Genomic DNA, 25,052 nt, shown 5'->3' on the forward strand with positions numbered 1-25,052 from the left:
TTTGTTGTGACGTCACGCAGCCCTAGCAACCCCATGCAGCTGGTAACTAAGGCCGTGTTTACATCGAGGATGATGCGGCGCGGTATCAAAGGCATAGTGTGACATCACAGGCAACTTCCTCTGAACAGTGTGACATCACAGGCTGGTTCTGGTACCACCGGAAGTGCCTCCACGGTCTGAGCTTGTTTACTGGGAGAGAGCCAGCTAGCTGTTAGCTGTTAGCCTGTTAGCTGGAGAAGAGCTAACGACTCCTCTGAGGCTCAGGTCGGATTCTCACCTGAAGGAGGAAGTAGAAAACAAACCAGGATGCAGCTGAAGCATCTGCAGACGCTGCTGACTCCGCAGGTTCGTTCCAACACAAAGGGAGATCATGAGGAAGCTGCAGAGCAACAAGAAAACATGATTCTCTGCTAACTTTGTTATCAATACAGATGTTTGTGTTCACTGTACTTTACTCGCTAGCAACAGGGTTTCCACAACACATGATCCCAGTTTCTGATTCGTCATCACTTTGTTTTTCCAGGTGTGAAACTGTGTAACTTGTGAAACCTGGTGCACGTAGTTTGGGTCTTGAATTTTCTTCAAATCTTCTCAAATGAACTCACACCAGTTTAACAGCGATGAGGAGAAAGCAGAATGGTTGTTTATTGTTTTTTAATTGTTGTAAATAACTCATGAAATAGCTAAATTAATGACAATAATTCCTTATTGTTTATAGACAGTTTGTATGAATTAATGTCTGTTGTAACAGCGTTACAACTCCGCTCCGTATACACTTACTTCACATCATATGTGATATGTGTTCATATAAACCATACTGATATTATATATCATTTTATACAATAATATTGTCTTTTGCACACTCTGTCTACATATTCTTACACTCATAGTATATTATATTACCTATTGTATAGTCAAATACTTATATTCATACCTCTACTATATATCATATATTATATCATACTCTCTGTATATTCTTTGTATACATAAGTCTATATACACATATTTATACATGTGTACATGTTATAATTACTATTATTATATCACTATTACTATTATTATTATATATACTGTTGCTGCCATTATTACTATATACTGCTTTTATATTGGTATAATTACTATCATATATAAATATATATTATGTTATATTATATACTTTATATACTGTACTATTCTTATATACTGTCTAACAATAACATTACCATCATATCATCAGTACTATTACCATCATCTTGCCACTGCAACTTATCTACCTATTTTATTTTATTTTATCTTGTGCTTCTGTTTTTTATTCTTTCTACCTCAATATTTTTTATTTTATTCTATTGTATTGTATTTTATTGTATTCAAATATACCGGCTGCTATGACAACTTAATTTCCCTTCGGGGATGAATAAAGTAATCTATCTATCTATCTATCTATCTATCTATCTATCTATCTATCTATCTATCTATCTATCTATCTATCTATCTATCTATCTATCTATCTATCTATCTATCTATCTATCTATCTATCTATCTAACTATCTATCTATCTATCTATCTATCAACATGCATTTTTACTTTGTATTTACATTGCATAGAATTATGACTTAAATTTAATAATACTAACATTGAAGTCTGCTGGAGGTCAACTTAATGATCAACCTTTTGGTTTCATCGTAGTTTCATAATCCGGCCTCCTCCATGTTGGTTGATGGGACATGCATCAAACTTCAAAAGAACACGTGGAACACATTTTTATCAAAGTTGGTTTCTGTCATTTCAGAAGCATGTAGTTTGGGAAAAAACAAAAAGGTTCTTACAGGCTGAAAATTGTGTTTTTGTTATTTCATAATTCAATTCACATCATGCAAACCTTATTTGATTAGATTTCAAACTTCCACACACACAGTTTCAACCTCTCTATACAGATTCTGGCCAAGTATTTATATATTAACTCTGTAGTTTGTAACTCTGTATCATATCATATTATATCATACTCTTTGTATATTCTTGTATATAAAGTCTATATACACATATTTATACATGTGTACATGTTATTATTATTATTATTATATTTACTATTATTATTATATAAACTGTTGCTGCCGTTATTAATATATACTGCTATTATATTGGTATAATTACTATCATATATAAATATATATTATGTTATATTATATACTATATATACTGTACTATTTTTATATACTGTCTAACAATAACATTATTGTATTTTATTGTATTCAAATATACCGGCTGCTATGACAACCTAATTTCCCTTCGGGGATGAATAAAGTAATCTATCTATCTATCTATCTATCTATCTATCTATCTATCTATCTATCTATCTATCTATCTATCTATCTATCTATCTATCTATCTATCTATCTATCTATCTATCTATCTATCTATCTATCTATCTATCTATCTATCTATCTATCTATCTATCTATCTATCTATCTATCTATCTAGTTCTTACTTATTGTGGTTGTTTCACATCTTGTTGTGGTCGCTCTGTGTGTCTTTGTGGTTGTGTTTGTTTCATAAGAAGCAGAAGCTCCAGTCCCAGGTGGCCGTTGACCCCTTGTCCTGCCTGCTCCTGTCCACTCGTCCGTCTCTGTCCTCCTGGGTTGGTTGTGTGACCTCTAACTCTTCTGTCTTCTCTGCCCCTTGCAGGAGGGAGCAGCCAAGGTGACCTGCATGGCCTGGGCGCCGAACAACAGCCGGTTAGCCGTGTGCACGGTGGACAGGGTGGTGCTGCTCTACGACGAGCACGGAGAGAGAAGAGACAAGTTCTCCACCAAACCTGTGGACTCCAAGGTGAGAGACGTCAGGGGACATGAGGTCAGGGTGTCTGTGAAACCCTCACAGCTGTGGAAGACGTCTAAATACACAATGCTCATCATCAGCGTCTGGGCAAATAACCGTTATTTAACCACGATGCTCTTGTGTGTGTTTTTTTTTCAGTACGGGAAACAAAGCTATGTGGTCAATGACATGGTGTTTTCACCGGACTCCACCAAAATCGCCATCGGCCAATCGGACAACATCATCTTTGTCTACAGGATCGGAGAGGACTGGTAATGTCCTTGTGGCTGATTCAACTTTTCGTATTAAACCTGATTTTGTTCTGTGCGTCAGACTCATTTTTAATGGATGGTGTCTTCTCCTGTAGGGGAGACAAGAAAGCCATCTGCCACAAGTTTGTTCAGACAGTAAGTAAACATACGATAAGATTTTCATTTGTTTATATTTCCTTGTGTTTATATTGCATGTTTACTTATTTTGTATTTTCACTGATGTCCTCCTGCTACTGCTTCTTATCGTATCTTATTTTATCTTATCTTCTCTTATCTCAGAGTGCTGTGACCTGCCTGCTGTGGCCTGCAGAACATGTCATAGTTTATGGTTTGACTGATGGAAAGGTAAGTCAGTAAAACATCCATTCCCCTCGTAAGAAACCAGGAAACTTTAATATGGTTTTATTGTCATTTTGTGACATTGTCTTTCTCCTCTTTCCGTAGGTTCGTCTCGCGAATACTCAGACGAACAAGTCGTCCACGTTGTACCGCACCGAGTCCTGTGTCATCTCCCTGGCTCCCAAGTAAACACACAAATTAAGCAAGACCAGCTCGCATTGTGTCTCAACTGTTCCCTGGGAAATTTCTGAAAATGTCTTTTGTGTTGTGACCATTGTTTTAACTTACATCTCCGCTCGGTTTCAGTGTGACTGGTAACGGCTTCCTGTCGGGTCACGCTAACGGGACAGTCGCTCGTTTCTTCTTTGACAAAGTCCCTGGGGAGTCTCAGGTACCCGCAGCATCACACATTCTATATTTACCTTATATCATAAACTGAATATACTGGATAGCATTTGCATATTTGGACTAGTGGCAGAAACTTGGACTATGGGCAGAAAAGGTCTCTGGTTCGTCTCTGGTTCGACTCCACGGACAAAACAACAAAAAGACGAACCTGGATTGATCTGTCCAAAAATCCAAGAGGGTTCTCTCTACCCTGTCTAGTGCCCCTGAGCAAGGCACCTTACTCCCCCAACATCTGCTCCCCGGGCGCCGTACATGGCTGCTCACTGCTCTGTGTGTCCTGCACCAGATGGGTTAAAAGCAGAGGTTAAATGTCCCTCCTTGCATGAGTGTGCTTGTGCATGTGTTTGGGACAAATTTAATAAATGTATCTTAATCTTAATATCTGATGCAATCACGAGTAATTTCCCTGTCTTCCTCTTGTAGTCGCCTTGTTTCCTCTTCTGAACTCACCTCCACTGTGACTCCTCCACAGGGCGAGCTGTTGAAGCACCCGTGCCCCCCCTACGCCCTGGCCTGGGGGGCAAACAGCATCATGGTGGGCGGCTGTGACAAGAAGGTGGTGGCCTACGACAGAGAGGGTCACGTCCTGCAGACCTTCGACTACAGCCGCGACCAGAGTGAGAAGGAGTTCACCGTCGCCGCCACCAGCCCCAGCGGACAGTCGGCCGTGTTCGGCAGCTACGACCGGTCAGTCCACGCAAAGGGACATTCTTTATATTTTACATTTAAGCATGAAGCCACATGTCATTGTCTGCATAAAACAAATGGGCTCACGGATCGTGTGTGTAATGTTTTTCAGAGTGCGGGTGTTTAACTGGGATCCCAGGAGAAGTGTGTGGGCCGAGGGAAACCCCAAAGAGATCCGCAACATGTACACGGTCACCAGCTTGGCCTGGAAGAAAGACGGATCCCGGCTCTGTGCGGTACATTGTGTTTTCAGTTGTATTGTGTGAATCCATAGTGTGACTTCAACCTTGTACTCTTACTTTACGTGTGCCATTTACTTTCAGCATCTTTACCACACTTCATTCCTAAGATATCAAGTGATGTGATGCAAGGTTAAATCACAAATTTTGTAAAGAGTACATTCTTCTTTTTTGTGTATTTGTTTGATTGTGTGTGTCTCTTCAGGGAACCCTGTGTGGAGGGGTGGAGCTTTTAGATTGCTGCCTGCGAAGAGCCAACTATAAGAACAAGTTTGAGCTGACCTACGTCGGTCTGAGCCAGGTAGAGACACACAGAAACATGCTGGGCCAGTCATTAGAAATTATCTGTTCAGTTTGTCTTCACAACTTCACGTTTCCTCCCCCCCCGCCTCCAGGTGATCGTGAGGAACCTCTCCACAGGAACTCAGGTGGTCCTGAAGTCCGACTACGGTTATGAGATAGGAGACGTGAAGATCATGGGAAAGGATCGTTACTTCGTGGCTCACACGTCCGACACTCTCCTGCTGAGGGATCTGCAGACCAGTAACTCCAGTGAGGTCGGACTTCTCTGCTGCTTTTTTACTTCTCCTCTCCAAACTGATTCAAACTGGTTCCTTTGTGACAGATTTTGCTGACTCCCTCTTTCCTTCAGGTGCCCTGGCCCAGTTCTGGAGGAAACGAGAAGTTCTTCTTTGAAAATGAAACCGTGAGTGATTGTGGGACTGTTTTTTAATGATCTCGTAGAACCAGAGTTCTTCACCAGAGTTCCTTTACCTCTCCACCTACTCAGCTGCGACCCTGTGTGTTTTACCTTGATCCATTGTGTTTGCAGGTGTGCATGATCTTTAACGCCGGGGAGCTGAGTCTGGTCGAGTACAACAACAACGACATCCTGGGATCCGTCCGAACCGAGTTCATGAACCCTCATCTCATCAGGTGGGTCCAGTCCTGGTTATGTTCTGAACCAGTAGTGGGTTTTTGTCGTGGGCCAGTTAAACAGGTTGTCCCTTCATCCCTCTGAGTGGAAGACACACAAGTGATTACATGATGTCGTTTGAGATGTAAGATACATACCTGTTTTATTTATAAATGGGATTAATTAGCATATACAGGTGATGACTGGTCAGAGACCTCCCTACTCCCATTGCTTACCCCACCTTCATCACCTGTTGTTATTATCTTTATAATAGAAGTTTACGACTTTATCTGTTGTCAGCTCTAAGACAACTGGAGAGAAATTAGATTGAATTTAGATAAATCCTTACTTCAATTGTCTGAATTCTTATTAAGTGTTATAGTGGATCTGGAGTGAATCTCAGGAGTCACAGTGCACCTGCCTCTGCACCTCTTCCTACACCGACTATCCAAATAATCCAAATCAATAGTGAAGAATCTAAGAACAAGTCCATGAAGCAGTAGGACCACAGTCACTGATCAGGCCAGATCAGGTGTGTTTCCTCTTGTGTCCATTAGATGGGAGCATTGAGCTGCGTAGGTGTCGGTGCAGTGAGGCTGTAGACGAGTGTGAGACAGTCGTCCATGTTAATGTGTCCGACCTGTCAGGACTGACGGGCCCTCGGTGACTCACTAATGGTCAGCGGCTGTTGAGCAGGTGTCACAGCGCCCTGACGGCTCCTCGCCTCTGGCTGCTCGCCCTCAGCACCAGGTGCATCCTGGGAGATGAACGGCCTCGTTTTTTTCAGCTCTCTTCTAAAAGTGTGTGTGTGTTTGTGTGTCCAGTGTTCGAATAAATGAGAGGAAGCAGAAAGGAGTCCAGGACAACAAGAAGCTCGCGTATCTGATCGACCTGAAAACCATTGCTATCGGTAAGTAGAAAGGAAAAGTAACAGCACGTAGGAGTCTCTGCTTGTTGAGCTTTAAGTAATAACATTACAACCCAACACAAGTTATCCTCACAATAAAACCCTCACCAACAGTAGAATATATCCTAAAATAAATTTGGGGTATCTGGCACAAATATAAAACAACACTATGTAACGTTTTTATCTTAAAAAGCAGCTTTAATAAAATCTAAACTTTAATAAAAAATTCCATGTCCAAAAGTCAGTAGACACATTCACGGCCTCACACAACCAGATCCCAAATATATATTGAGAGAAACTTCTCACACTGTCGAAGAGAATCATGGATAATTATAGAATTTCATCTTCATACGTGGCCACACTGTCGCTGCTCCATTAACCCAATGCCCCCCCCCCCCCTTTCCCAGTGGACCTGGCCGGAGGCTACAATCTGGGAACCATCAGCCACGACTCCAAGATTGACTGGCTGGAGCTTAATGAGACCGGACGCAAACTGTTGTTCAGGGACAAGAAGCTGCAGGTGAGAGTGAAGCGTCAGCACAAGTGGAGACGAGAGGAGGATCTGTATTAAAGTGAGAGAAATATAAAACCCTGTCGGAGGTGGAGGTTGGTTTAAAGACAACATGGCTTGGAAGTGAACATGGTTTTTTAGTCGAATAAATATGTTTATATTCCAAAGGAAACATTTGAGAAGAGGTATGAATATGGCAGCAGTTGTGTGTCTGTAGGTCGTGAGTGGCAGGAAGGTGTGTGGTCAGTTGTTGCCCGGGGCAGAGACATGTCAGCTGTGGTAGTTGTGATTCTCTCAGTGGTGTTAAAGGGTTTTCTGCACCTGAATGGAACATGATGACATGAAGTGATCACAAGGAAACTTTAACTTTGTGGGACTGGAAGTTGATTTTTCTAACACATCGTGTCACAGTTAAGAAAATGCTGAAAATAATCATCAGCTCAGTTGTGAAGTTGCATGAAAATTGGTTTGTGTAACATCACAGCCGTGTTTTAAGTGGCTGAAAATATAATTCGGTGTCAACCAATCAGTGACAATATGAGAAAAAAAATTCAAACTATTTCATTCTCCACCAGAAAGAACCGATTAAAAAAGCTGCAGTTTTATATTAACTGCTCCGTTAATTTAAAGTCTCTTTCATGTGAACTTATCAACAGGCGGCTCGTCCTCACTGAATTAAAAGTTGCCTGAGCTCCGGGGCCAAACTGGAGACAGAGCATTATTAAAAAAGGGTGGGGGGGCCGATATTAAGGAAGCTGATTACAGCAGCGGGCGGTGTCTCATGCACACACACACACACACACACACACACACACGTACTAAGTTCTGCGGCAGCAACTGCAGCTTATAGAATCTACATAATCTCAACAGAGTGTTCACGTGGCCCTGGTGGAAATGAATCCACTTTCTACCAGAAGTTAAACTACGATGTAAACTGTCGAGTTCCTGGACAGAGAATACGAAAATAAGGACGATCCCTGGGTTTAACTCTGTCTTATAAACGTGGTTCAGTCCTTTAGTGGTATCGCTCCAGCTCTTCTTTACCAGGTGTTCAAACCAACAGCGTGTAGAGGTAGAGATCCTGAATCCTCTCTCTCTCTCTGTGCTCGTTCCTCCTCAGCTCCATCTGTACGACATCGAGTCCGGGCACAAGGCCACGGTGCTGAGCTTCTGCCCGTACGTCCAGTGGGTGCCGGGCAGCGATGTGGTGGTGGCACAGAACCGGGGGAACCTTTGCATCTGGTACAACATCGACAGCCCCAAGAGCATCACCATGTTCCCCATCAAGGTGAGAACCTGTGGACACAACTCTACAAGTTACATGAAGTCTACTGGAAGGTTACGAGTTTATGTCCCCTGACAGAAGCTACACAACATCCCTCAGGATTCTCTTAAGAGACTAAAGGTTACTTAGTCCCACTCTCCCCTCTGTACCTCTTCCTCAGGGGGACATCGTGGATCTGGAGAGAGTTGATGGGAAGACGGACGTGATCGTGATGGAGGGCGTGAACACGGTGTCCTACACGCTGGACGAAGGCCTCATTGAATTTGATACGGCTGTCGATGATGGAGACTACGACAGGTGAGTTCAGAACGACAGAGCCCTTGTTAACAGTCGCAGGTTCGATGCCCTCGGGATTCTCCAGCTCTCCCCCCTGGCAGCTGGGAGACGTGATCCATCCGTCCTTTGGGTTTTCTGCACGCTCACGTTCCTGTGTCTGTCTGTGTCTCTGCAGAGCGAGAGCTTTCCTCGAGACTCTGGAGGTGTCACCAGAGTCTGAAGCCATGTGGAGGAAGCTCAGCAGACTGGCTCTGAATGCACGGCAGCTCCACATCGCAGAGAGGTCAGCAACACACACACACACACACACACACACACAGTCACACACACACACACACACACACACACACACACACACACACACACACACACACACGCACACACACACACACAAGCCCTTTCAAACTAACGTTAGGGCCTCTGAGTTAATTACATTCTTTATCAGTCTTCATTGTAACTGAGACTTATCTTTTGGGCCTGAAGAGAATGAAGAACAACAAGGGCACCTTCCTGACCTGGAATGAAACACACACACACACACACACACACACAAAGACACACACACACACAGCTGTGTCCCCATCTGACCTCTTCCTCAAACTTCATTAATCATCTGAAACGTTTTTTTAATTTTATTTTCTATCATAAGCTTTTTTTTCTCTCTCTCTCTCTCTCTCTCTCTCTCTCTCTCTCTCTCTCTCTCTCTCTCTCTCTCTCTCTCTCTCTCTCTCTCTCTCTCTCTCTCTCTCCCTCTCTCCCTCTCGCTCTTTCCCCATCTTTATTTCTCTCTGTTTTGAGAAACTTTTCAAATTTAAATTCTCTGTCATTAATAATGGATATTCCGTTCGTTAGGCCTCGGCTTGATTTGCATAACTCATGAAAATCGGGGAGAGAAATGATTTTGTCTGGAGAGGATCATGTTAATGAGGGCGGGAAGTGAGAGAGAGTCACACAGAGTTTTATATATATTTAAACTTTTCTTATTTCCATGACTTGTTTCATTAATCTGATGCAACTGTTCAGAGAGAGTTGCTGAGATGTGTCTCCTCAGTCTGCAGCGAATCCAAAGGCTAATGAGACAAACGCTCTAATTTATCTCTGTTCATTAAGTGAACGGCTTTTCAAAGTATTTCCTTCATCCTTCACTGCAGTCGATGTTTCCTTCGTTGTGTTTCTTCCTCTCTCATCTTTCTCTCCTGCTAAATCATTTGCTCACTCTCTCTATCTTTCCAGGTGTTTCGCTGCACTGGGCGACGTCTCCACTCTGCGTTTCCTGCACCAAACAAACCAGATTGCAGACAAGGTGTCCAGTGAAATGGTTGGTTTTCTAACCCTCAGCACAGACCCACCCTGACACCCCCACCCTGACCAAACACACACCAGTTAAGAGGGTGATGCTGATTATTAATATTCCACACAGTTGCTTTAAATCTGGCAATTTTTACTCAGCAAATCCTGAATAATTAAGTATTTGCTTTAAAGATGTAGGCTTCTCGTGGTGGGAATAGCAAAGCATCTCCACTGGAATCAATATTCCCTTGGTAGAATATGAGTGATTGCTTTTAAATGTACATACGGAAGTTACTCCAACTCTTTCCCTTCTATAGACTCCATTTTTTTTGCAGTTTGTACAAAGTGAGAACTCAGTGTGTGTGTGTGTGTTTGTGTCTTTTTGTGAGAAGGACGGAGATGGGACGTTGTTCTACCAGGTCCAGGCCAACATGGCCATGCTGGACAAAGACTTTGAACTGGCGGAGGGACACTACACGGAGCAGGTCAGTCACACGACATGATTTGTCAACATCACACTGTACAAGCTCTTTTTGTAGTTATTAAATATTCCTTCAGAGTGAAGTGACGTGTTTTCCTGTTTTGTGCAGAACGCCGTGGATGAAGCCATCGAGATGTACCAGGAGCTCCACATGTGGGACGACTGCATCGCGGTGGCTAAAGCCAAGGTGACGAGGATTCTCTGACTCGACTCCACATGAGCTGCCAAGTCCCTCCTTCTTCTTCTGAGGATGTTTGACCTCAGCTAAATTTAGATCAGAGCCCAATACACACAACCACAACTGATAACAATAGGTTTTCAATAATAAGTTATCTGTCAAATATCAGAAAACTGATTTCAAAAAACCTCTTTCTCAAAGCTACATCCTTATATTACTTATTTTGACTAACATAACTTTAGTTATCGAATTATGAATCATCGATGGTGTTTTAAGCACAACATTTGACCTTATGTATAAACTAAATGGATCCAAAATGGCTGCAGGGTCACCCGGAGCTGGACACCTTGCGTGGGAACTACTACCAGTGGCTGACGGAGACGGGTCAGGACGAGAAGGCCGGCGAGCTGAAGGAGAGTCAGGGAGACTTCCAGGGGGCGATCAACCTCTACATGAAGGCCGGGCTCCCGGCTAAAGCTGCCCGGCTCGCCATCAGCCAGCCGGAGGTCAGCAACGACACCGGCAGTCGCATCGCCGCCGGGCTGATCAGAGGAGAGTTCCATGAGAGGGTAAGAGGATTTAAATCTCAAAGATCTATATCATTTATACGTAGTTTCCTACACATACTCTTCACCTTTTCATGTGAATTATTGTTTAATGTCCCCAGTATCTGAATTAGTCGTAATGATTGGATTCTGCCTCTGTCTTCTAAAGGCCGGAGACATGTTCGAGAGGATCGGGAACAACCAGCGAGCGTTGGAGTGCTACTGCAAAGGAGGAGCCTTCAGAAAAGGTAAATCAGCGATTCTGCAGCTTGTCTATTTCCCTTCAACAAATACAATCTGTGTTTCTTTACATATTTGCGAAAGAAGCGAATGACGTTTCTCTTCCGTGCTCCCTGTAGCGGTGGAGCTGGCTCGCGTCGCCTTCCCTGCCAAGGTGGTGAAACTGGAGGAGGACTGGGGGGACTGCCTGGTCCAGCAGAAACAGATGGACGCCGCCATCAACCACTTCATTGAAGCCGGGTGAGTGGTGCAGAGGAAGGGATGGAGAGAGAGAGAGAGAGGACGGAGAAGACAAACACAGGGACAGATGGACGGACAGATTGTAAAAAACACAATCCAACTGAGATGACCCACAACTCTTTAAATCAGCAAAAAAGAGATTTAGGAGAGACGTCTTTGAATATGGCGATAGTTGTGTCCTAGAAAATATTAAAATAGAGACAGGTAGTCTGCAGCCAGAGGAGAGAGGAGAGAGGAGAGGAGGAGAGATGGAGGAGGAGAGGAGGAGAGATGGAGGAGGAGAGAGGAGAGAGGAGAGAGGAGAGAGGAGAGAGGAGAGAGGAGAGAGGAGAGAGGAGAGAGGAGAGAGGAGAGAGGAGAGGAGAGGAAAGGAGAGGAAAGGAGAGAGGAGAGAGGAGAGAGGAGAGAGGAGAGAGGAGAGAGAAGAGAGGAGAGAGGAGAGAGGAGAGGAGAGGAAAGGAGAGGAAAGGAGAGAGGAGAGAGGAGAGAGGAGAGAGAAGAGAGGAGAGAGGAGAGAGGAGAGAGGAGAGAGGAGAGAGGAGAGAGGAGAGAGGAGAGAGGCGAGAGGCGAGAGGAGAGAGGAGAGAGGAGAGGAGAGGAGAGGAAAGGAGAGAGGAGAGAGGAGAGAGGAGAGAGGAGAGAGGAGAGAGGAGAGTGGAGACAGGAGAGAGAGGAGAGAGGAGAGAGGAGAGAGAAGAGAGAAGAGAGGAGAGAGGAGAGAGGAGGAGAGAGAGGAGAGAGGGGAGAGAGGAGGAGAGAAAGGAGAGAGGATAGAGGATAGAGGAGAGAGGAGAGATGGAGGAGGAGAGAGGGGAGAGGAGAGAGGAGAGAGGAGGAGAAAGGAGAGGAGAGGGGAGTAGAGAGGAGAGGAGAGAGAGGAAGAGAGAGGAGAGAGGCGAGAGGAGAGGAGAGAGAGGAAGAGAGAGGAGAGAGGCGAGAGGAGAGGAGAGAGGAATGAGGAGAGTGGAGAGAGGAGGCAGGAGAGGAGAGGAGAGGAGAGAGGAGAGGATAGAGGGGAGAGGAGAGAGAGGAGAGAGAAAAGGAGAGGAGAGAGGAATGAGGAGAGGAGAGAGGAGACAGGAGATAGGAGACAGGAGACAGGAGACAGGAGACAGGAGATAGGAGACAGGAGACAGGAGAGAGGAGAGAGGAGAGAGGAATGAGGAGAGAGGAATGAGGAGAGAGGAGACAGGGGCCGGGGAAAGTTTTTAGTATAGTCAGACATATAAAATAATACTAACCTATGAAATCATCTTATTAATAATAACCACTGATAATAAATAATAGGCAAATATTACTCATCATCATTATGGTTGAGTAGCAGCGTCAGATCTATATCCTGCAGCTCTGGAGTCACAAATATCTGCAGGATTATAACTTTATTAATTATAACTTCCCGAGCGAAGCCGAACATGTGCAGTTCACACGTTTATATTAATATCTCCTGGTCTCCTCAGCTGCTCCCTGAAGGCCATCGAGGCGGCCATCACAGCTCGCCAGTGGAAGAAGGCGCTCCACATCCTGGAGCAGCAGGAGGACGCAGCGGTGGGGAAGTACTACGTGAAGATCGCTCAGTACTACGCCTCCGTTCAGCAATATGAGGTGAGACAGCGGCAACGAGGATGAGGTGCCTACAAGATATTCTTCAAGTATCAGAAGAAGAAGTGAATATTAAGCAGAAAAGGCCCAAATCCAACGGATGGTTCTGCGTAACAATTTGTGTACCCGTTTTTTTTAGGGACCAGGAAAAACAACACTAACGTAACACAACTCTGCTACGTTACTACACTATATGAAACTCTATGTACAAACATAAGAGACACAAACTACAATATATTACGCCGCTATATTAACAACAAAGTAAAGTTGTTTAGAAGAAGTTGCAGTGGTTTATGGGATATGTAGTTCCTTTTCCTCTATTTCTGTTTTCCAATAATTTATTTAGCTCTGAATCAAATGTTTTATGGTTTTGATTCATGTCGTCGCTGCTCGACCTGGTTCAAGGCTGTAAATTATTTTTATAAGGATTTTCTAAAACGTCGAAAGAGCAAAATTAATGTGAAGTTTACTTCCTGAAACAGAGTCGTTTTAAAAGCAGAAGCTCAGTCACACCGTTGAGCAGTTTGATCTTATCTTAGCTTAACGATGATGTGTTATACTTTTTATTGGGTTTATTTTGTTTTTTCTTTTCCATTTTTCAAACGTGTCCATCAATGATAGTTGTGGTAACTTCTGTAAATCGGAGTTTTCCTGTATATTCGGTCTAAATGCTGACACACGTGTCCCCAGGAGGTTTGTTCCCTGATCAACACACAGGACGCTGCACCAACTCAGCCTGAGGGACGATGTGGGCACTGACATTGTGCCACTGGCTGCTGCTTTTTGCATATCTCTCAGGGACATATACAGTCACACACACACAGACACACACACTGCTAAAGTAAAGTGGGAGCTCAGGATCCACTTTAGTGGCGTCTCTGTGGAGCAGCGTGGGCCGTTTGCTCGAGGTGCGTTGGCAAAAATGACAAGTTGGACGGTTTTAATAATAGTTCGGGACAAAAAATACAGGACGGAAGAGAAAGAGAGAAATCTGGTATAGATACAAAGCGGAGGGAAGAGGCAGAGAGATGATAGCACAGTGTGCCCTTCGTATTCTGATGAGCTCAGCTCAGCCAAACAGCCTCCGCACACTGCCAGCCTCTGAAAATAGCAGCAGGCTATTCTGGTCTGTTTGCTCTATGGGCATATTCACAGAAAGTAATTAAGATAACAAGCTCTTTGCTCTCCAACTCGTGGAAGATGCAGGAAAGTGAAAACTAAAACAATGAAGGAGGTGCGTGCCTTCAGTGGAAACATCATCCAGGAAATAACCATGACTAAACTTTTTATTGAATCAGAACGAACCAGCAGCACAGAAAGCTTCTGCCTCCAGGTTTACTCTGCACACTTCCTTCATATCTTCTCTGAATAGATTCCTCTTGATTCACAAGGTTTATATTTACAGGTGAACATTCCAAGGTCACAAAAATGTCTTATAAGTGGATCTTCAGCCCAAAGTTACGACATCGAATTAGCTTGCTGAAGGTCAAAGGTCCAAACCACTTTAGATTTAGTTATAAATGTGATTTCAAAATCAAACGGCAGTCATATAATTTAGTTTACAGCTCAAGCAACACATAAGTCTCTTCAACTCAAACTAAATCACTCCGTAGAACTCAAACCTCGACCGAGTTCCATCCGTCTCTTTATGAAACCAAACGTAAACTCACTCGATCCAGATCCTCATCTTGTTTTCTGACGGCAGGTTCTGTGTTTCTGTGTGTTTCATGGCCTGTAGGTGGCAGAACAACTGTTTGTGAAAGGAGGTCAAATCAAAGAGGCGGTGGAGATGTTCACCACAGCAGGACGCTGGGAGGAGGCTCACAAGGTCCGTGTGGAACACAAACACACAAAATGTAGAATTCAATGAACTGACTTTGAGTTGAAACTGACTCCAAGGACCCAAAAATCTATTCAACCTTTGAGAAAAATCACCATGTTAATTATTTTTCATCTCCTACACTTCAGATTGAATAATGATGTGCTGTGATGATGAATATGTTTGACTAAAGAAGTGTGTGTGTCTGCAGTTGGCAGTGAAGTGCATGACCGAGGAGGAAGTGGTGGCTCAGTACGTGAGCAGAGCTCAGGAGCTGGAGGGAGACGGGAAGTTCAAAGAGGCCGAGCGGTAAGTGCACGTCTCTGTGTTTATATTTATAATCGTTTGTGTCGTCACTGGCGGCTCGAGGCTGGAAAATGGAGTCGGGGGGGGGGGGAACTGCCTGTGAGGTCATCAGTGACCTGAGATACAGAGAAACAACAGAAACAGCTTCTGACTGTTGGAAAACGAACAAAACATGATAATCAGCTCTCAATGTAAATTTTGGGATCTTCTTCCCTCCCGCTTTACTCTGGAGTAATGGTCATTAAAAAGCAAAAGAACAAGGCATGCATAAAAGTTTCTGGTAATGCACATAGATCGAAGGATACCACTGATAAATACAAAATCCATGTACGATGTTTGTGTACATTTCATATATACATGGTCCCTTTCTTAGAGGTGTCATAAGCCTATCTACCTGTTCCCACTATGGGATTGTGTCCTTATTTTTCTACCCTTAGTGACTAGAATCACCCTGTAAAAAGGCCTGCGCTGCAAAATACACCAGAATGAACGATTAATGTCGACTACTACTTGGTGTTACAACCATCCCTATATTCCTCCCTTCATCTCTTACTGCATGTTATTATCTATTATTCAAAGGTTTCATTTACTTAAATAGTTGTCTTTGCCTCAACTGACCACTGTGCTATCTACACGATTCAATAAAACCTTGCTGGGGTTATAGCCGGAGATGATTTCTTGTTTTTAACTGTTATTTCAAGACCGATTCCCTAAAGCTTTTTTCCAATGTTTTCCGTGGTGAGGTGGAACGTCAGATTTCTCATGTGTGTGTGTCTGTGTGTGTCTGTGTGTGTGTGTGCATACAGGCTGTTTACCACTGTGAACCAGCCGGACCTCGCCATCACCATGTACAAGAAGAACCGCATGTTCGACGATGTGATTCGCATGGTGGCCAAGCATCACCCCGACCTGCTGAGCGAGACCCACCTGCTCCTGGCCAAGGTACGGATCACACTGAGATCCACCGGGTGCGATCCACCGGGGACCAGCACGTGTCAGTGGTGCATCGCACATACGTGTGTTCATTTATGTTGATATGTAACATGTGAATGTTTCCTGTAGGAGTTTGAGGCCGAGTCCTGGTTCTCAGAGGCCGAGCATCACTTCATCGAGGCTCAAGACCTGAAAGCTGCCGTCAACATGTACAGAGTGAACGACATGTGGGAGGAGGCTTACAGGGTACACCCCCCACCCCCACCCCACCCCCCCTCCGCTGCTGCTGTGTGGTTGTGTGTTTGATCAGACTGGTGACGATCTAAATAAATACCGTCCGTTTCTTCCAGGTGGCAAAGAGTCACGGAGGAGGCGGAGTCCAGAAGCAGGTGGCGTACCTGTGGGCCCGGAGCCTCGGGGGGGAGGCGGCCGTCAAACTGCTCAACAAGTTCGGTCTCTTGGAAAACAGCATCGAGACAGCGTTGAATAACTTGTGAGCTGCGTTAAGACACACAAACACAACACAACATGTAACCGGACGACAACTAGAGAGGAACATGTGCTGGCTTTAATAAGCTAAGATATATTATGTGTATATAAATCACACTGTTCTGGATTATTGATTCATCCTCTTGTCTCCAGCTCGTTTGACTTTGCCTTCGACTTGGCCCGACTCTCATGTAAAGAGAAGATTCCTGAGATCCACCTCAAACACGGCATGTACCTGGAAGACGAGGTAAACCCCCCCGCCGCTTAAAATCCATTCTGATTTAAAGTCTATTTTCCTTAGTGGCTGTGAGATGATAAACATTCTTAATCGTGAATCTTGTTAATCCTGAATTCTGCCACGGTTTCGTTTCCCAGGGAAAGTTTCCTGAAGCCGAGAATGAGTTCATCAAAGGAGGAAAACCCAAGGAAGCTGTTTCCATGTGAGTCCTGAGGACAGCGATGAGAGATCTCTGACGATCAACTTGTTCAAAGTTTCTGTTCCTTCTTTCAGCACTAAGCTTTCAGGAGAATCATGAGTTCTCTTCTCTCTGGGCTCATGTGTGTGAACCGTGTTCCAGGTACGTGCACAACAAGGACTGGGTCAGCGCCCAGCGGGTTGCCGAGGGCTACGATCCAGAGAGCGTGTCGGAGATCCTGGTCGGCCAAGCCAAGTCCTGCTTCGAACAGAAAGACTTCCAGAAGGCCGAAGCCTTTCTGCTCCGAGCCCAGAGACCCGAGCTGGTCGTCAACTACTACAAGGTAAACAAAGCTAAACGTCAGATTTAGAAACAAGGAGGAAGTAGCTTGATTCTACTGAAACTTTACGTCAGGGACTCGTGATGTTGTCATGTCCCAAATCACATGTTCTGTTGTTTTGTGTTTCTCAGGAAGCAGATATGTGGAGTGATGCCATGCGCATCTGTAAGGAGTATCTCCCCTTCAAGCTGTCTGCGCTGCAGGAGGAGTACGAGAGGGAGTCCTCCAAAAAAGGAGTCCGGTAAGAAGCGCAGACAGCCGCTGGAACCTGTTATCGTTTCAGCAGAAGCCAAACGCCTCGTTAACGTGATTCATAATTAGGAATCATAAGTTTACTCCGTGCGGGACGTTACTTTGAGAGTTTGGTTTAGAATTTGTCGGCCTGTTAGTTTGTTCGGGAGACTCCACAGCCTCTCTCCGCTGCACTCGCCCGCCAGAATAATCTATGCACAAAGAATGGGTTTGATGCTTTATTAAACACACGCTCTTGTGTTGTTCCAAACCGAAGCTCCCAGTAAGGAGAAGCTCGTTAGCCAGCAAACCAGCAGCAGGCAGCTCTTATCCTCCTCCCAGCACTTCTCCCTCTTTAATGACCTGTGGGAGAAAACTTCAGAAGTTGCCAATGGAAACGGGCGACGAAGAGGGTTAAAGTGAGGAAACACTGAATTATTGCTGCAGAGTTCAGTTCAGTTCAAGTGCAAAGATTCACAGTTTCTCTCCAGGAGCCACATGCTGCAGTTTACAGATGAGACTTCTAGAGACTGAAATCTATTAAGAACCGAAATCTGGAACAAAAAGGTGGAGAAATAAATAATCTTCACGAGAGAAAAGGTTAATGTAAGAGAACCACAAGTTTTCCTCTTCTACAACACAACTAGAGGGGAAATAAATGAAGCATCTTTTAAATTCACTAGATCACACACACTCATAAATACCAGTTCTCTAAACTTCTACAAATCTTTGAATTATTCTCTGAGAAATCAAGGAAACTGTTGTTAAAATGCCCTTTTCCCATTACAAGCATTACTCCTGCTTTGTTTTATACATCTGACAGTGTTGTGTGTGTGTGTGTGTGTGTCTGTGTGTGTTGCTGCTGCTTGCAGGGGGGTGGACAGTCTGCTGGAACAGGCCAGGGAGTGGGAGCAGTCGGGGGAGCATTCCCGGGCCGTGGAGTGTTACCTGAAGGTGAAGGACGACTCCAACACGGAGCTGATGGTGAAGTGCTGGTTGAAGGTATCAACAAACCTCATTTCCTGTCCGATGAAAGTTGATTTAATCGATTCGAAGCCGAGGTTTTTTTAAATATTCGCGGGTCGGGATGAATCTGAGGTTCGTCACAATCAAACGAAAAGAAAAGGACGCGACCTGCAGCTGTTGGACGGTGCAAGCTGTCAATCCTACTGTAAGAAAATGAATAAACAGAATCTGTTATTATTTATCCAGCACTGGTGGATGGATAGAAAGAGGAGATTTCCCATGATGCAGCAGGAAGGACGAAGGTCAGCGTGTCACCGAATATCAATAGATCCTATTCTGCTCGGAGCTGCACAGCAAACACTGTGCGTTATTGACTCGAGCGCCGCGGAGATCAGATCATCTGGAATCCAAATGGTCGCTCGGACTGTGTTGCCGGAGGAAAGGTCGAGAGGTCGCAGAGATCGATAGGTTTTAGTTTTCTAGTCCCAACTGGGAATTTGAATGTTTGACCTCCGGGTGGAGTTCGAGGGGAAAAGGGGTCGACAAGGATCAATAGGTCACTTCCTGTGGAGAGACGGATGACGCACGCTAGATTGTTATCATCATTTTTAATGAAATCATGTTGTTTGACGTGTAGAATTAAGTGTGTTGTTGTTTTTTCCATGTGTGTGTCTCCAGGCAGCAGAACTGTCTGTGAAGTTCCTGAGTGGAGATCGAGCGGTGGAGGTGATTCAGGTCGTCGGGCCGCGACTCGCACAGCTGGGGAATTACAAAGCTGTGAGTGGAGACACACACACACACACACACGTTCAATCTATAGGTTGAACAAATTGTCTGGTGTGGACCAAGCTCCGATTTTTGTCGTTGATCATGTCCTGATTTTGTGTGTTCTTCATGATCCAGGCTGCAGAGCTGTATTTAAACATGGACTTGTTCAAAGAGGCGATCGATGTGTTTATCGAGGGCGAAGAGTGGAACAAAGCCAAGAGAATCGCCAAGGAGCTGAAGCCCAGGTTGAAAACACACACACACACACACACACACAAACACACACACACAGACACACATATCTCTGATCCCTCTGACTCTGTGCAGGTATGAAGAATACGTGGACCAGAAGTACAAAGAGCATCTTAAGAATCACGGCAAAGTGGATTCTGTGAGTAAAATCACACACGTTAATACTGTATAAGTCTGTATAATACTGTATAATACTGTATAATACTATGTAATACTTCTTTGTATGAACCTGTGCAGCTGGTGCACGTGGACCCCATGGCGGCTCTGGACCTGTACGCCAAACGAGGCCAGTGGGAGAAATGTCTGAGCACAGCTTCCAAACAGGTACTGACCACATGTTGCATCTGGATTCAAACATTTCAGAATCTCCTCTTCGATCTGTCGACGTCTCACAAACCATCTCTGTTAAAATCTGTGTGAATTGTCTCGTGTCTGGAATCTGGGAACGTGAAATGTTTGTGATGAAGGTGGAATCTGTCTGAGCTCCTCCTCGTCTCTGTGTCTTGTTCAGAACTTTAAGATCCTCCACAAGTACGTGGCTCTGTACGCCACCGACCTCATCAAGGAGGGCAACGCCCAGAAGGCTCTGCAGCTCTACCTGCAGCACGGGGCGCCGCCCAACCCACAGGTACACACACGCTTGTGTTTCTTTTACAACACAACCACAACATGGGAAGATGAGACTAAATGCATTTCAAACCTTTTTAACCCCTCAGAACTTTAACATCTACAAGCGTCTGTTCCTGGACCTGATCAACCTCCCGGACACCGACCGACCGGAGTCGTACCGCATGTGGGCCGACCTCCGCAACTTCCTCATGCAGCTGGTGCGTCACGACAACATCGTGTTTAATGTTCAGACCGGAGAGAGCAAGTTCAAACTTAAACCTGTTCATGTTCTTCTCATGTTTGATCTCAGAGCGAGAACGTCTCCAAGTCGGCCAAGGCCAACTCTCCGGCTCACGAGGACTTCAGTCAGATGCTGCTCATCGCTCACTACTACGCTGCACGCGCCGCCGCCAAGGGAGTCGAGCAACTGGTACACACAGACACACAAATACACACAAACACAAGAAACACAGAAACACAAAAACACAAGAAACACAGAAACACAGAAACACAAGAACACAAGAACACAGAAACACAAGAACACAGAAACACAAGAACACAGAAACACAACAACACAAAAACACAACAACACAAGAACACTGAAACACAAGAAACACAAAAACACAAGAACACAGGAACACAGAAACACAGAAACACAAAAACACAAGAACACTGAAACACAGAAACACAGAAACACAAGAACACAGAAACACAAAAATACAAATACACAAATACACAACACAAAAACACAAGAACACAGAAACACAGAAACACAGAAACACAGAAACACAAGAACACAGAAACAGAGAAACACAAATACACAAAAACACAGAAACAGAGAAACACAAGAAACAGAGAAACACAAGAAACACAAGAACACAAGAACACAAGAACACAGAAACTCAGAAACACAGAAACACAGAAACACAAAAACACAAGAACACAAGAACACAGAAACACAAAAACACAGAAACACAAGAACACAGAAACACAGAAACACAAAAACACAGAAACACAAGAACACAGAAACACAGAAACACAAAAACACAAGAACACAAAAACACAAGAACACAGAAACACAAAAACACAAGAACACAGAAACACAGAAACACAGAAACACAAAAACACGAGAACACAGAATCACAGAAACACAAAAACACAAGAACACAAGAACACAAGAACACAGAAATACAAGAACACAAGAACACAAGAACACAAGAACACAGAAACACATAAACACAGAAACACAGAAACACAGAAACACAGAAACAGAGAAACACAAGAAACAGAGAAACACAAGAAACACAAGAACACAAGAACACAAGAACACAGAAACTCAGAAACACAGAAACACAGAAACACAAAAACACAAGAACACAAGAACACAGAAACACAAAAACACAGAAACACAAGAACACAGAAACACAGAAACACAAAAACACAGAAACACAAGAACACAGAAACACAGAAACACAAAAACACAAGAACACAAAAACACAAGAACACAGAAACACAAAAACACAAGAACACAGAAACACAGAAACACAGAAACACAAAAACACGAGAACACAGAATCACAGAAACACAAAAACACAAGAACACAAGAACACAAGAACACAGAAATACAAGAACACAAGAACACAAGAACACAAGAACACAAGAACACAGAAACACATAAACACATAAACACAGAAACACAGAAACACAGAAACACAGAAACACAAAAACACAAAAACACAGAATCACAGAAAGGCTCAGAGAGGATTTCAGGAAACTTCCTTCTTCCTGTTGACCTGCATCTTGGTATTTTAATCACATTTGATCCTTAACTCCACAAACACAGGTCATGTTTATGTCCGACTGGGAGTTTGTTTGTTTGTTTATTTGTTGTGTATCTGTAACGGGACATTGTGTGTTTTCAGGTCAGCGTAGCAGCCAAGCTGTCCACGTCTCTGCTGCGTCACACTGAGCTCATCCCTGCAGACAAAGCTTTCTACGAGGCCGGGCTGTTCTGCAAGGTGAGTCCAACCTCTTCCTCTATGACTCATGCTAATTGGACGTTGTCGTCTGCATAACATGAAGTTTTAATCACAAGATGAGAATCAAAGATCAGTTTTATTTGCTGTAATGTTTTCTTGTGCTTAGGCCGCTGGCTGGGAGACGATGTCCTTCATCTTCCTCAACCATTTCATGGATCTGTGTGATGTGAGTGTCACAGCTTCATTAAATCAATTCAGATCCACACAGTTTCTAGAAGCTACAGAACCTTAGAGGAGGAATCTGTTTTTCATGTCTTGTGGTTGATTCCTGTCTCCAGGCTGTAGAAGAAGGGACGGTGGACGACCTCAACTACTCCGACTTCCGCGACACAGACATCCCAGTGGAAGTTCCAGTTCCCACCAAGCTCTGCATCAACGTACGTCATTGTCTCTGCTCACCACACACACACACACATCAGGGACTGTGGCCAGATGATGAGCTGTCAATCACAAACACTGTGTGATGTGTGTTGTCACTTTGTGTGTGTGTGCGTGTCTTCAGGAAGCTCAGCGGGAGGAGATCCGTAACCTGCTGCTGTCGGTCTGCATGGATCATTCCAAGCAGCTTCTGCCCCGAGACGAGAGGAACTCGTACGTCGGGTCGCTGGTGGACGCAAACACCGGCCAGCGCTCGCTGCCCTGTGTCCTCACAGGTAACACACACACACACACACACACACACACACACACACACACACACACACACACACACACACACACACACACACACACACTCATCAAGACAATCATCAGAATCAGAAAGGATTTATTGCCAAGTAGGTTTACACCTACCTGGAATTTTTTTTGGTGGAAAGGTGCATACATTTAACATAAAGCATAAAAACACAATAAGTACTTCCCATAAGAAAGAAATAACTGTATATAAAACAAATATATATACAAGACATAAAAGTTAAATAAAGAGTAAAATGCAAAACAGATATATACAAGATATAAAAAGTTAAATAAAAATTAAAATGCAAAGCAGGATCTGAATGTTTGGGATCATGTTCCCACTTTGATGGTTGAACACATCCCCTCCTGGTCCTCCTGCCTCCAGGCTTCCCGGTGCTGAGCAACGGGATCGACTTCTCATCTGTGGGCAAAACGGCCAACAAGGAAGACTGGGACAAATTCGACATGGCCACAAAGGTGAGGACAGACGGGAAGACGCCTTCAACAGCATTTTAATGTCACAGAATCTAGATGTGGTATTTTGTTCAGTTAACGATGAAAAGAAAGTAACTCAGGAAATCTTCTCCTTTGAGGTGGAAATCTGCTATTTCATATTTTTATCTTGGAGAATGTTTTCCATGATTATTCAGTTAAATGCAGTTGTTGATGATTTGTAACAAGTTCTTCCTGCTCTGATGGTTAATCTGCGTTCTGATTGGTCGATACCTGTGTTGCTCCTCCCCCTGCAGACCACTCACAGTCCCGAGTGTCAGGACGTGGTGAAGTTCATCGGCCGGTGGTGCGGCGGCCTGCCCTCCTTCCACTGACCTCTGCTGCTCCAGCTGCTTTTCTCTCCTCCACCTTTTCTGTGAGTTTTGAAGATTCTCCATCAGTCCGTCAACTTTCTATTTTTATTGAGTCTGTTGATAAAATAATAATACTGAAAAAACAAATTCCTCTGTTTCTCTCTCAGGACGACTTCGCTGAATCCAAAGGTTTATGTGACTGGTACTGAGCCGACAGAGGAATTAATGTGTATAGTGTGTGTGTGTGTGTGTGCTTCAGAGTTTATTGTGTGTTTGATATTTAAATGTGTTTTGTTGCATAAAGTTTAAATGACCGAGTTTTTAAACGTTGTGCCTTTATCACGTGATGCTTGATGATGTTTGATCATGTGATGAATTTAAAACATCTCACTAAAAACCTGTAACAGTTTGAAATCAGGTTCATATCCTATCAAATAAACACCTGAATACAGAAAGACTGATGAGGTTATTCATATTGTCTAGAAACCAGATATCAACTCGCTCTGTTTAATTGTTTTAAACGTTATATGCTGGTTACACTGGTAAATCATATTCAAACTGTTTCTTGATCTACATATAGATTTAAGGGGTCTGTTGTTTTTTTTACATATACTGTATATATTATTTTATATAGATGTTTGGATTTTAACATGTAGACTTTTAAGTGTTTGGATTTTTGTTTGTATAGATTTTTAGAATCTAATGTATTTCAAATATATTTTTACATATAGACTTTGAGGCCTTACATGTATCTATTAGATGTTTAGTACAAAAAGGTACGTAAACACATTTCAGTTTATTTCTATGATTCTTTGAAACTATGTGTCATTATATTTTGATTTTATTTATTTATTTCCCAATTACCAGAATATTTTCCTAAATGTTTAGATGTAGATAAATATGCATTGTTGCAAATAAACAAAACAAGATGTTCAAGAAGACAAAAAACAGCAGATTTGACTCATTTGTTTATTTCATCGTTTGTCATTTTTACAAGACACAGTATGACACAGAGAAAATATATATTATAAACTTCATCAATTCACAACTTACCTCCATTCATCATTATAATCTGTTTCATATTTTGGTCTCATCTAAAATATTATAATACAAAAAATGTCCCACTGGCTCATGGAAGTCAAATGTTTTAAAAATGAATTCCTGACAACGTTTCAAGACATTTTTACAGGAAATGTT

At 43.5% G+C, this 25,052-nt stretch overlaps 1 protein-coding gene across 1 annotated transcript; it reads left to right on the top strand.

Annotated features, from left to right (window-relative positions):
- Nucleotides 1-60: 60 nt before the first annotated feature.
- Nucleotides 61-24,310, top strand: ift172 (intraflagellar transport 172). Its single transcript, XM_061091386.1, has 49 exons — nucleotides 61-345; nucleotides 2,662-2,805; nucleotides 2,953-3,065; nucleotides 3,161-3,200; nucleotides 3,345-3,410; nucleotides 3,510-3,589; nucleotides 3,711-3,795; nucleotides 4,285-4,499; nucleotides 4,612-4,735; nucleotides 4,944-5,039; nucleotides 5,134-5,295; nucleotides 5,391-5,444; nucleotides 5,571-5,674; nucleotides 6,479-6,564; nucleotides 6,969-7,081; nucleotides 8,193-8,360; nucleotides 8,518-8,654; nucleotides 8,809-8,916; nucleotides 9,867-9,951; nucleotides 10,316-10,408; nucleotides 10,514-10,591; nucleotides 10,909-11,151; nucleotides 11,297-11,375; nucleotides 11,487-11,607; nucleotides 13,065-13,209; nucleotides 14,945-15,034; nucleotides 15,237-15,334; nucleotides 16,138-16,273; nucleotides 16,394-16,510; nucleotides 16,615-16,757; nucleotides 16,907-17,000; nucleotides 17,129-17,193; nucleotides 17,332-17,512; nucleotides 17,641-17,750; nucleotides 18,613-18,742; nucleotides 19,385-19,483; nucleotides 19,610-19,719; nucleotides 19,802-19,865; nucleotides 19,964-20,050; nucleotides 20,238-20,354; nucleotides 20,443-20,553; nucleotides 20,646-20,765; nucleotides 22,258-22,353; nucleotides 22,481-22,540; nucleotides 22,653-22,751; nucleotides 22,877-23,027; nucleotides 23,435-23,526; nucleotides 23,799-23,917; nucleotides 24,023-24,310. Exons 1-48 carry the CDS (start codon nucleotides 307-309, stop codon nucleotides 23,874-23,876), a joined length of 5,226 nt encoding a protein of 1,741 aa, XP_060947369.1. The 5' UTR covers nucleotides 61-306; the 3' UTR covers nucleotides 23,877-23,917; nucleotides 24,023-24,310.
- Nucleotides 24,311-25,052: the final 742 nt, after the last annotated feature.

The sequence above is a fragment of the Limanda limanda genome, chromosome 18 (assembly GCF_963576545.1).
Source record: "Limanda limanda chromosome 18, fLimLim1.1, whole genome shotgun sequence".
Classification (NCBI taxonomy): Eukaryota; Metazoa; Chordata; class Actinopteri; order Pleuronectiformes; family Pleuronectidae; genus Limanda; species Limanda limanda.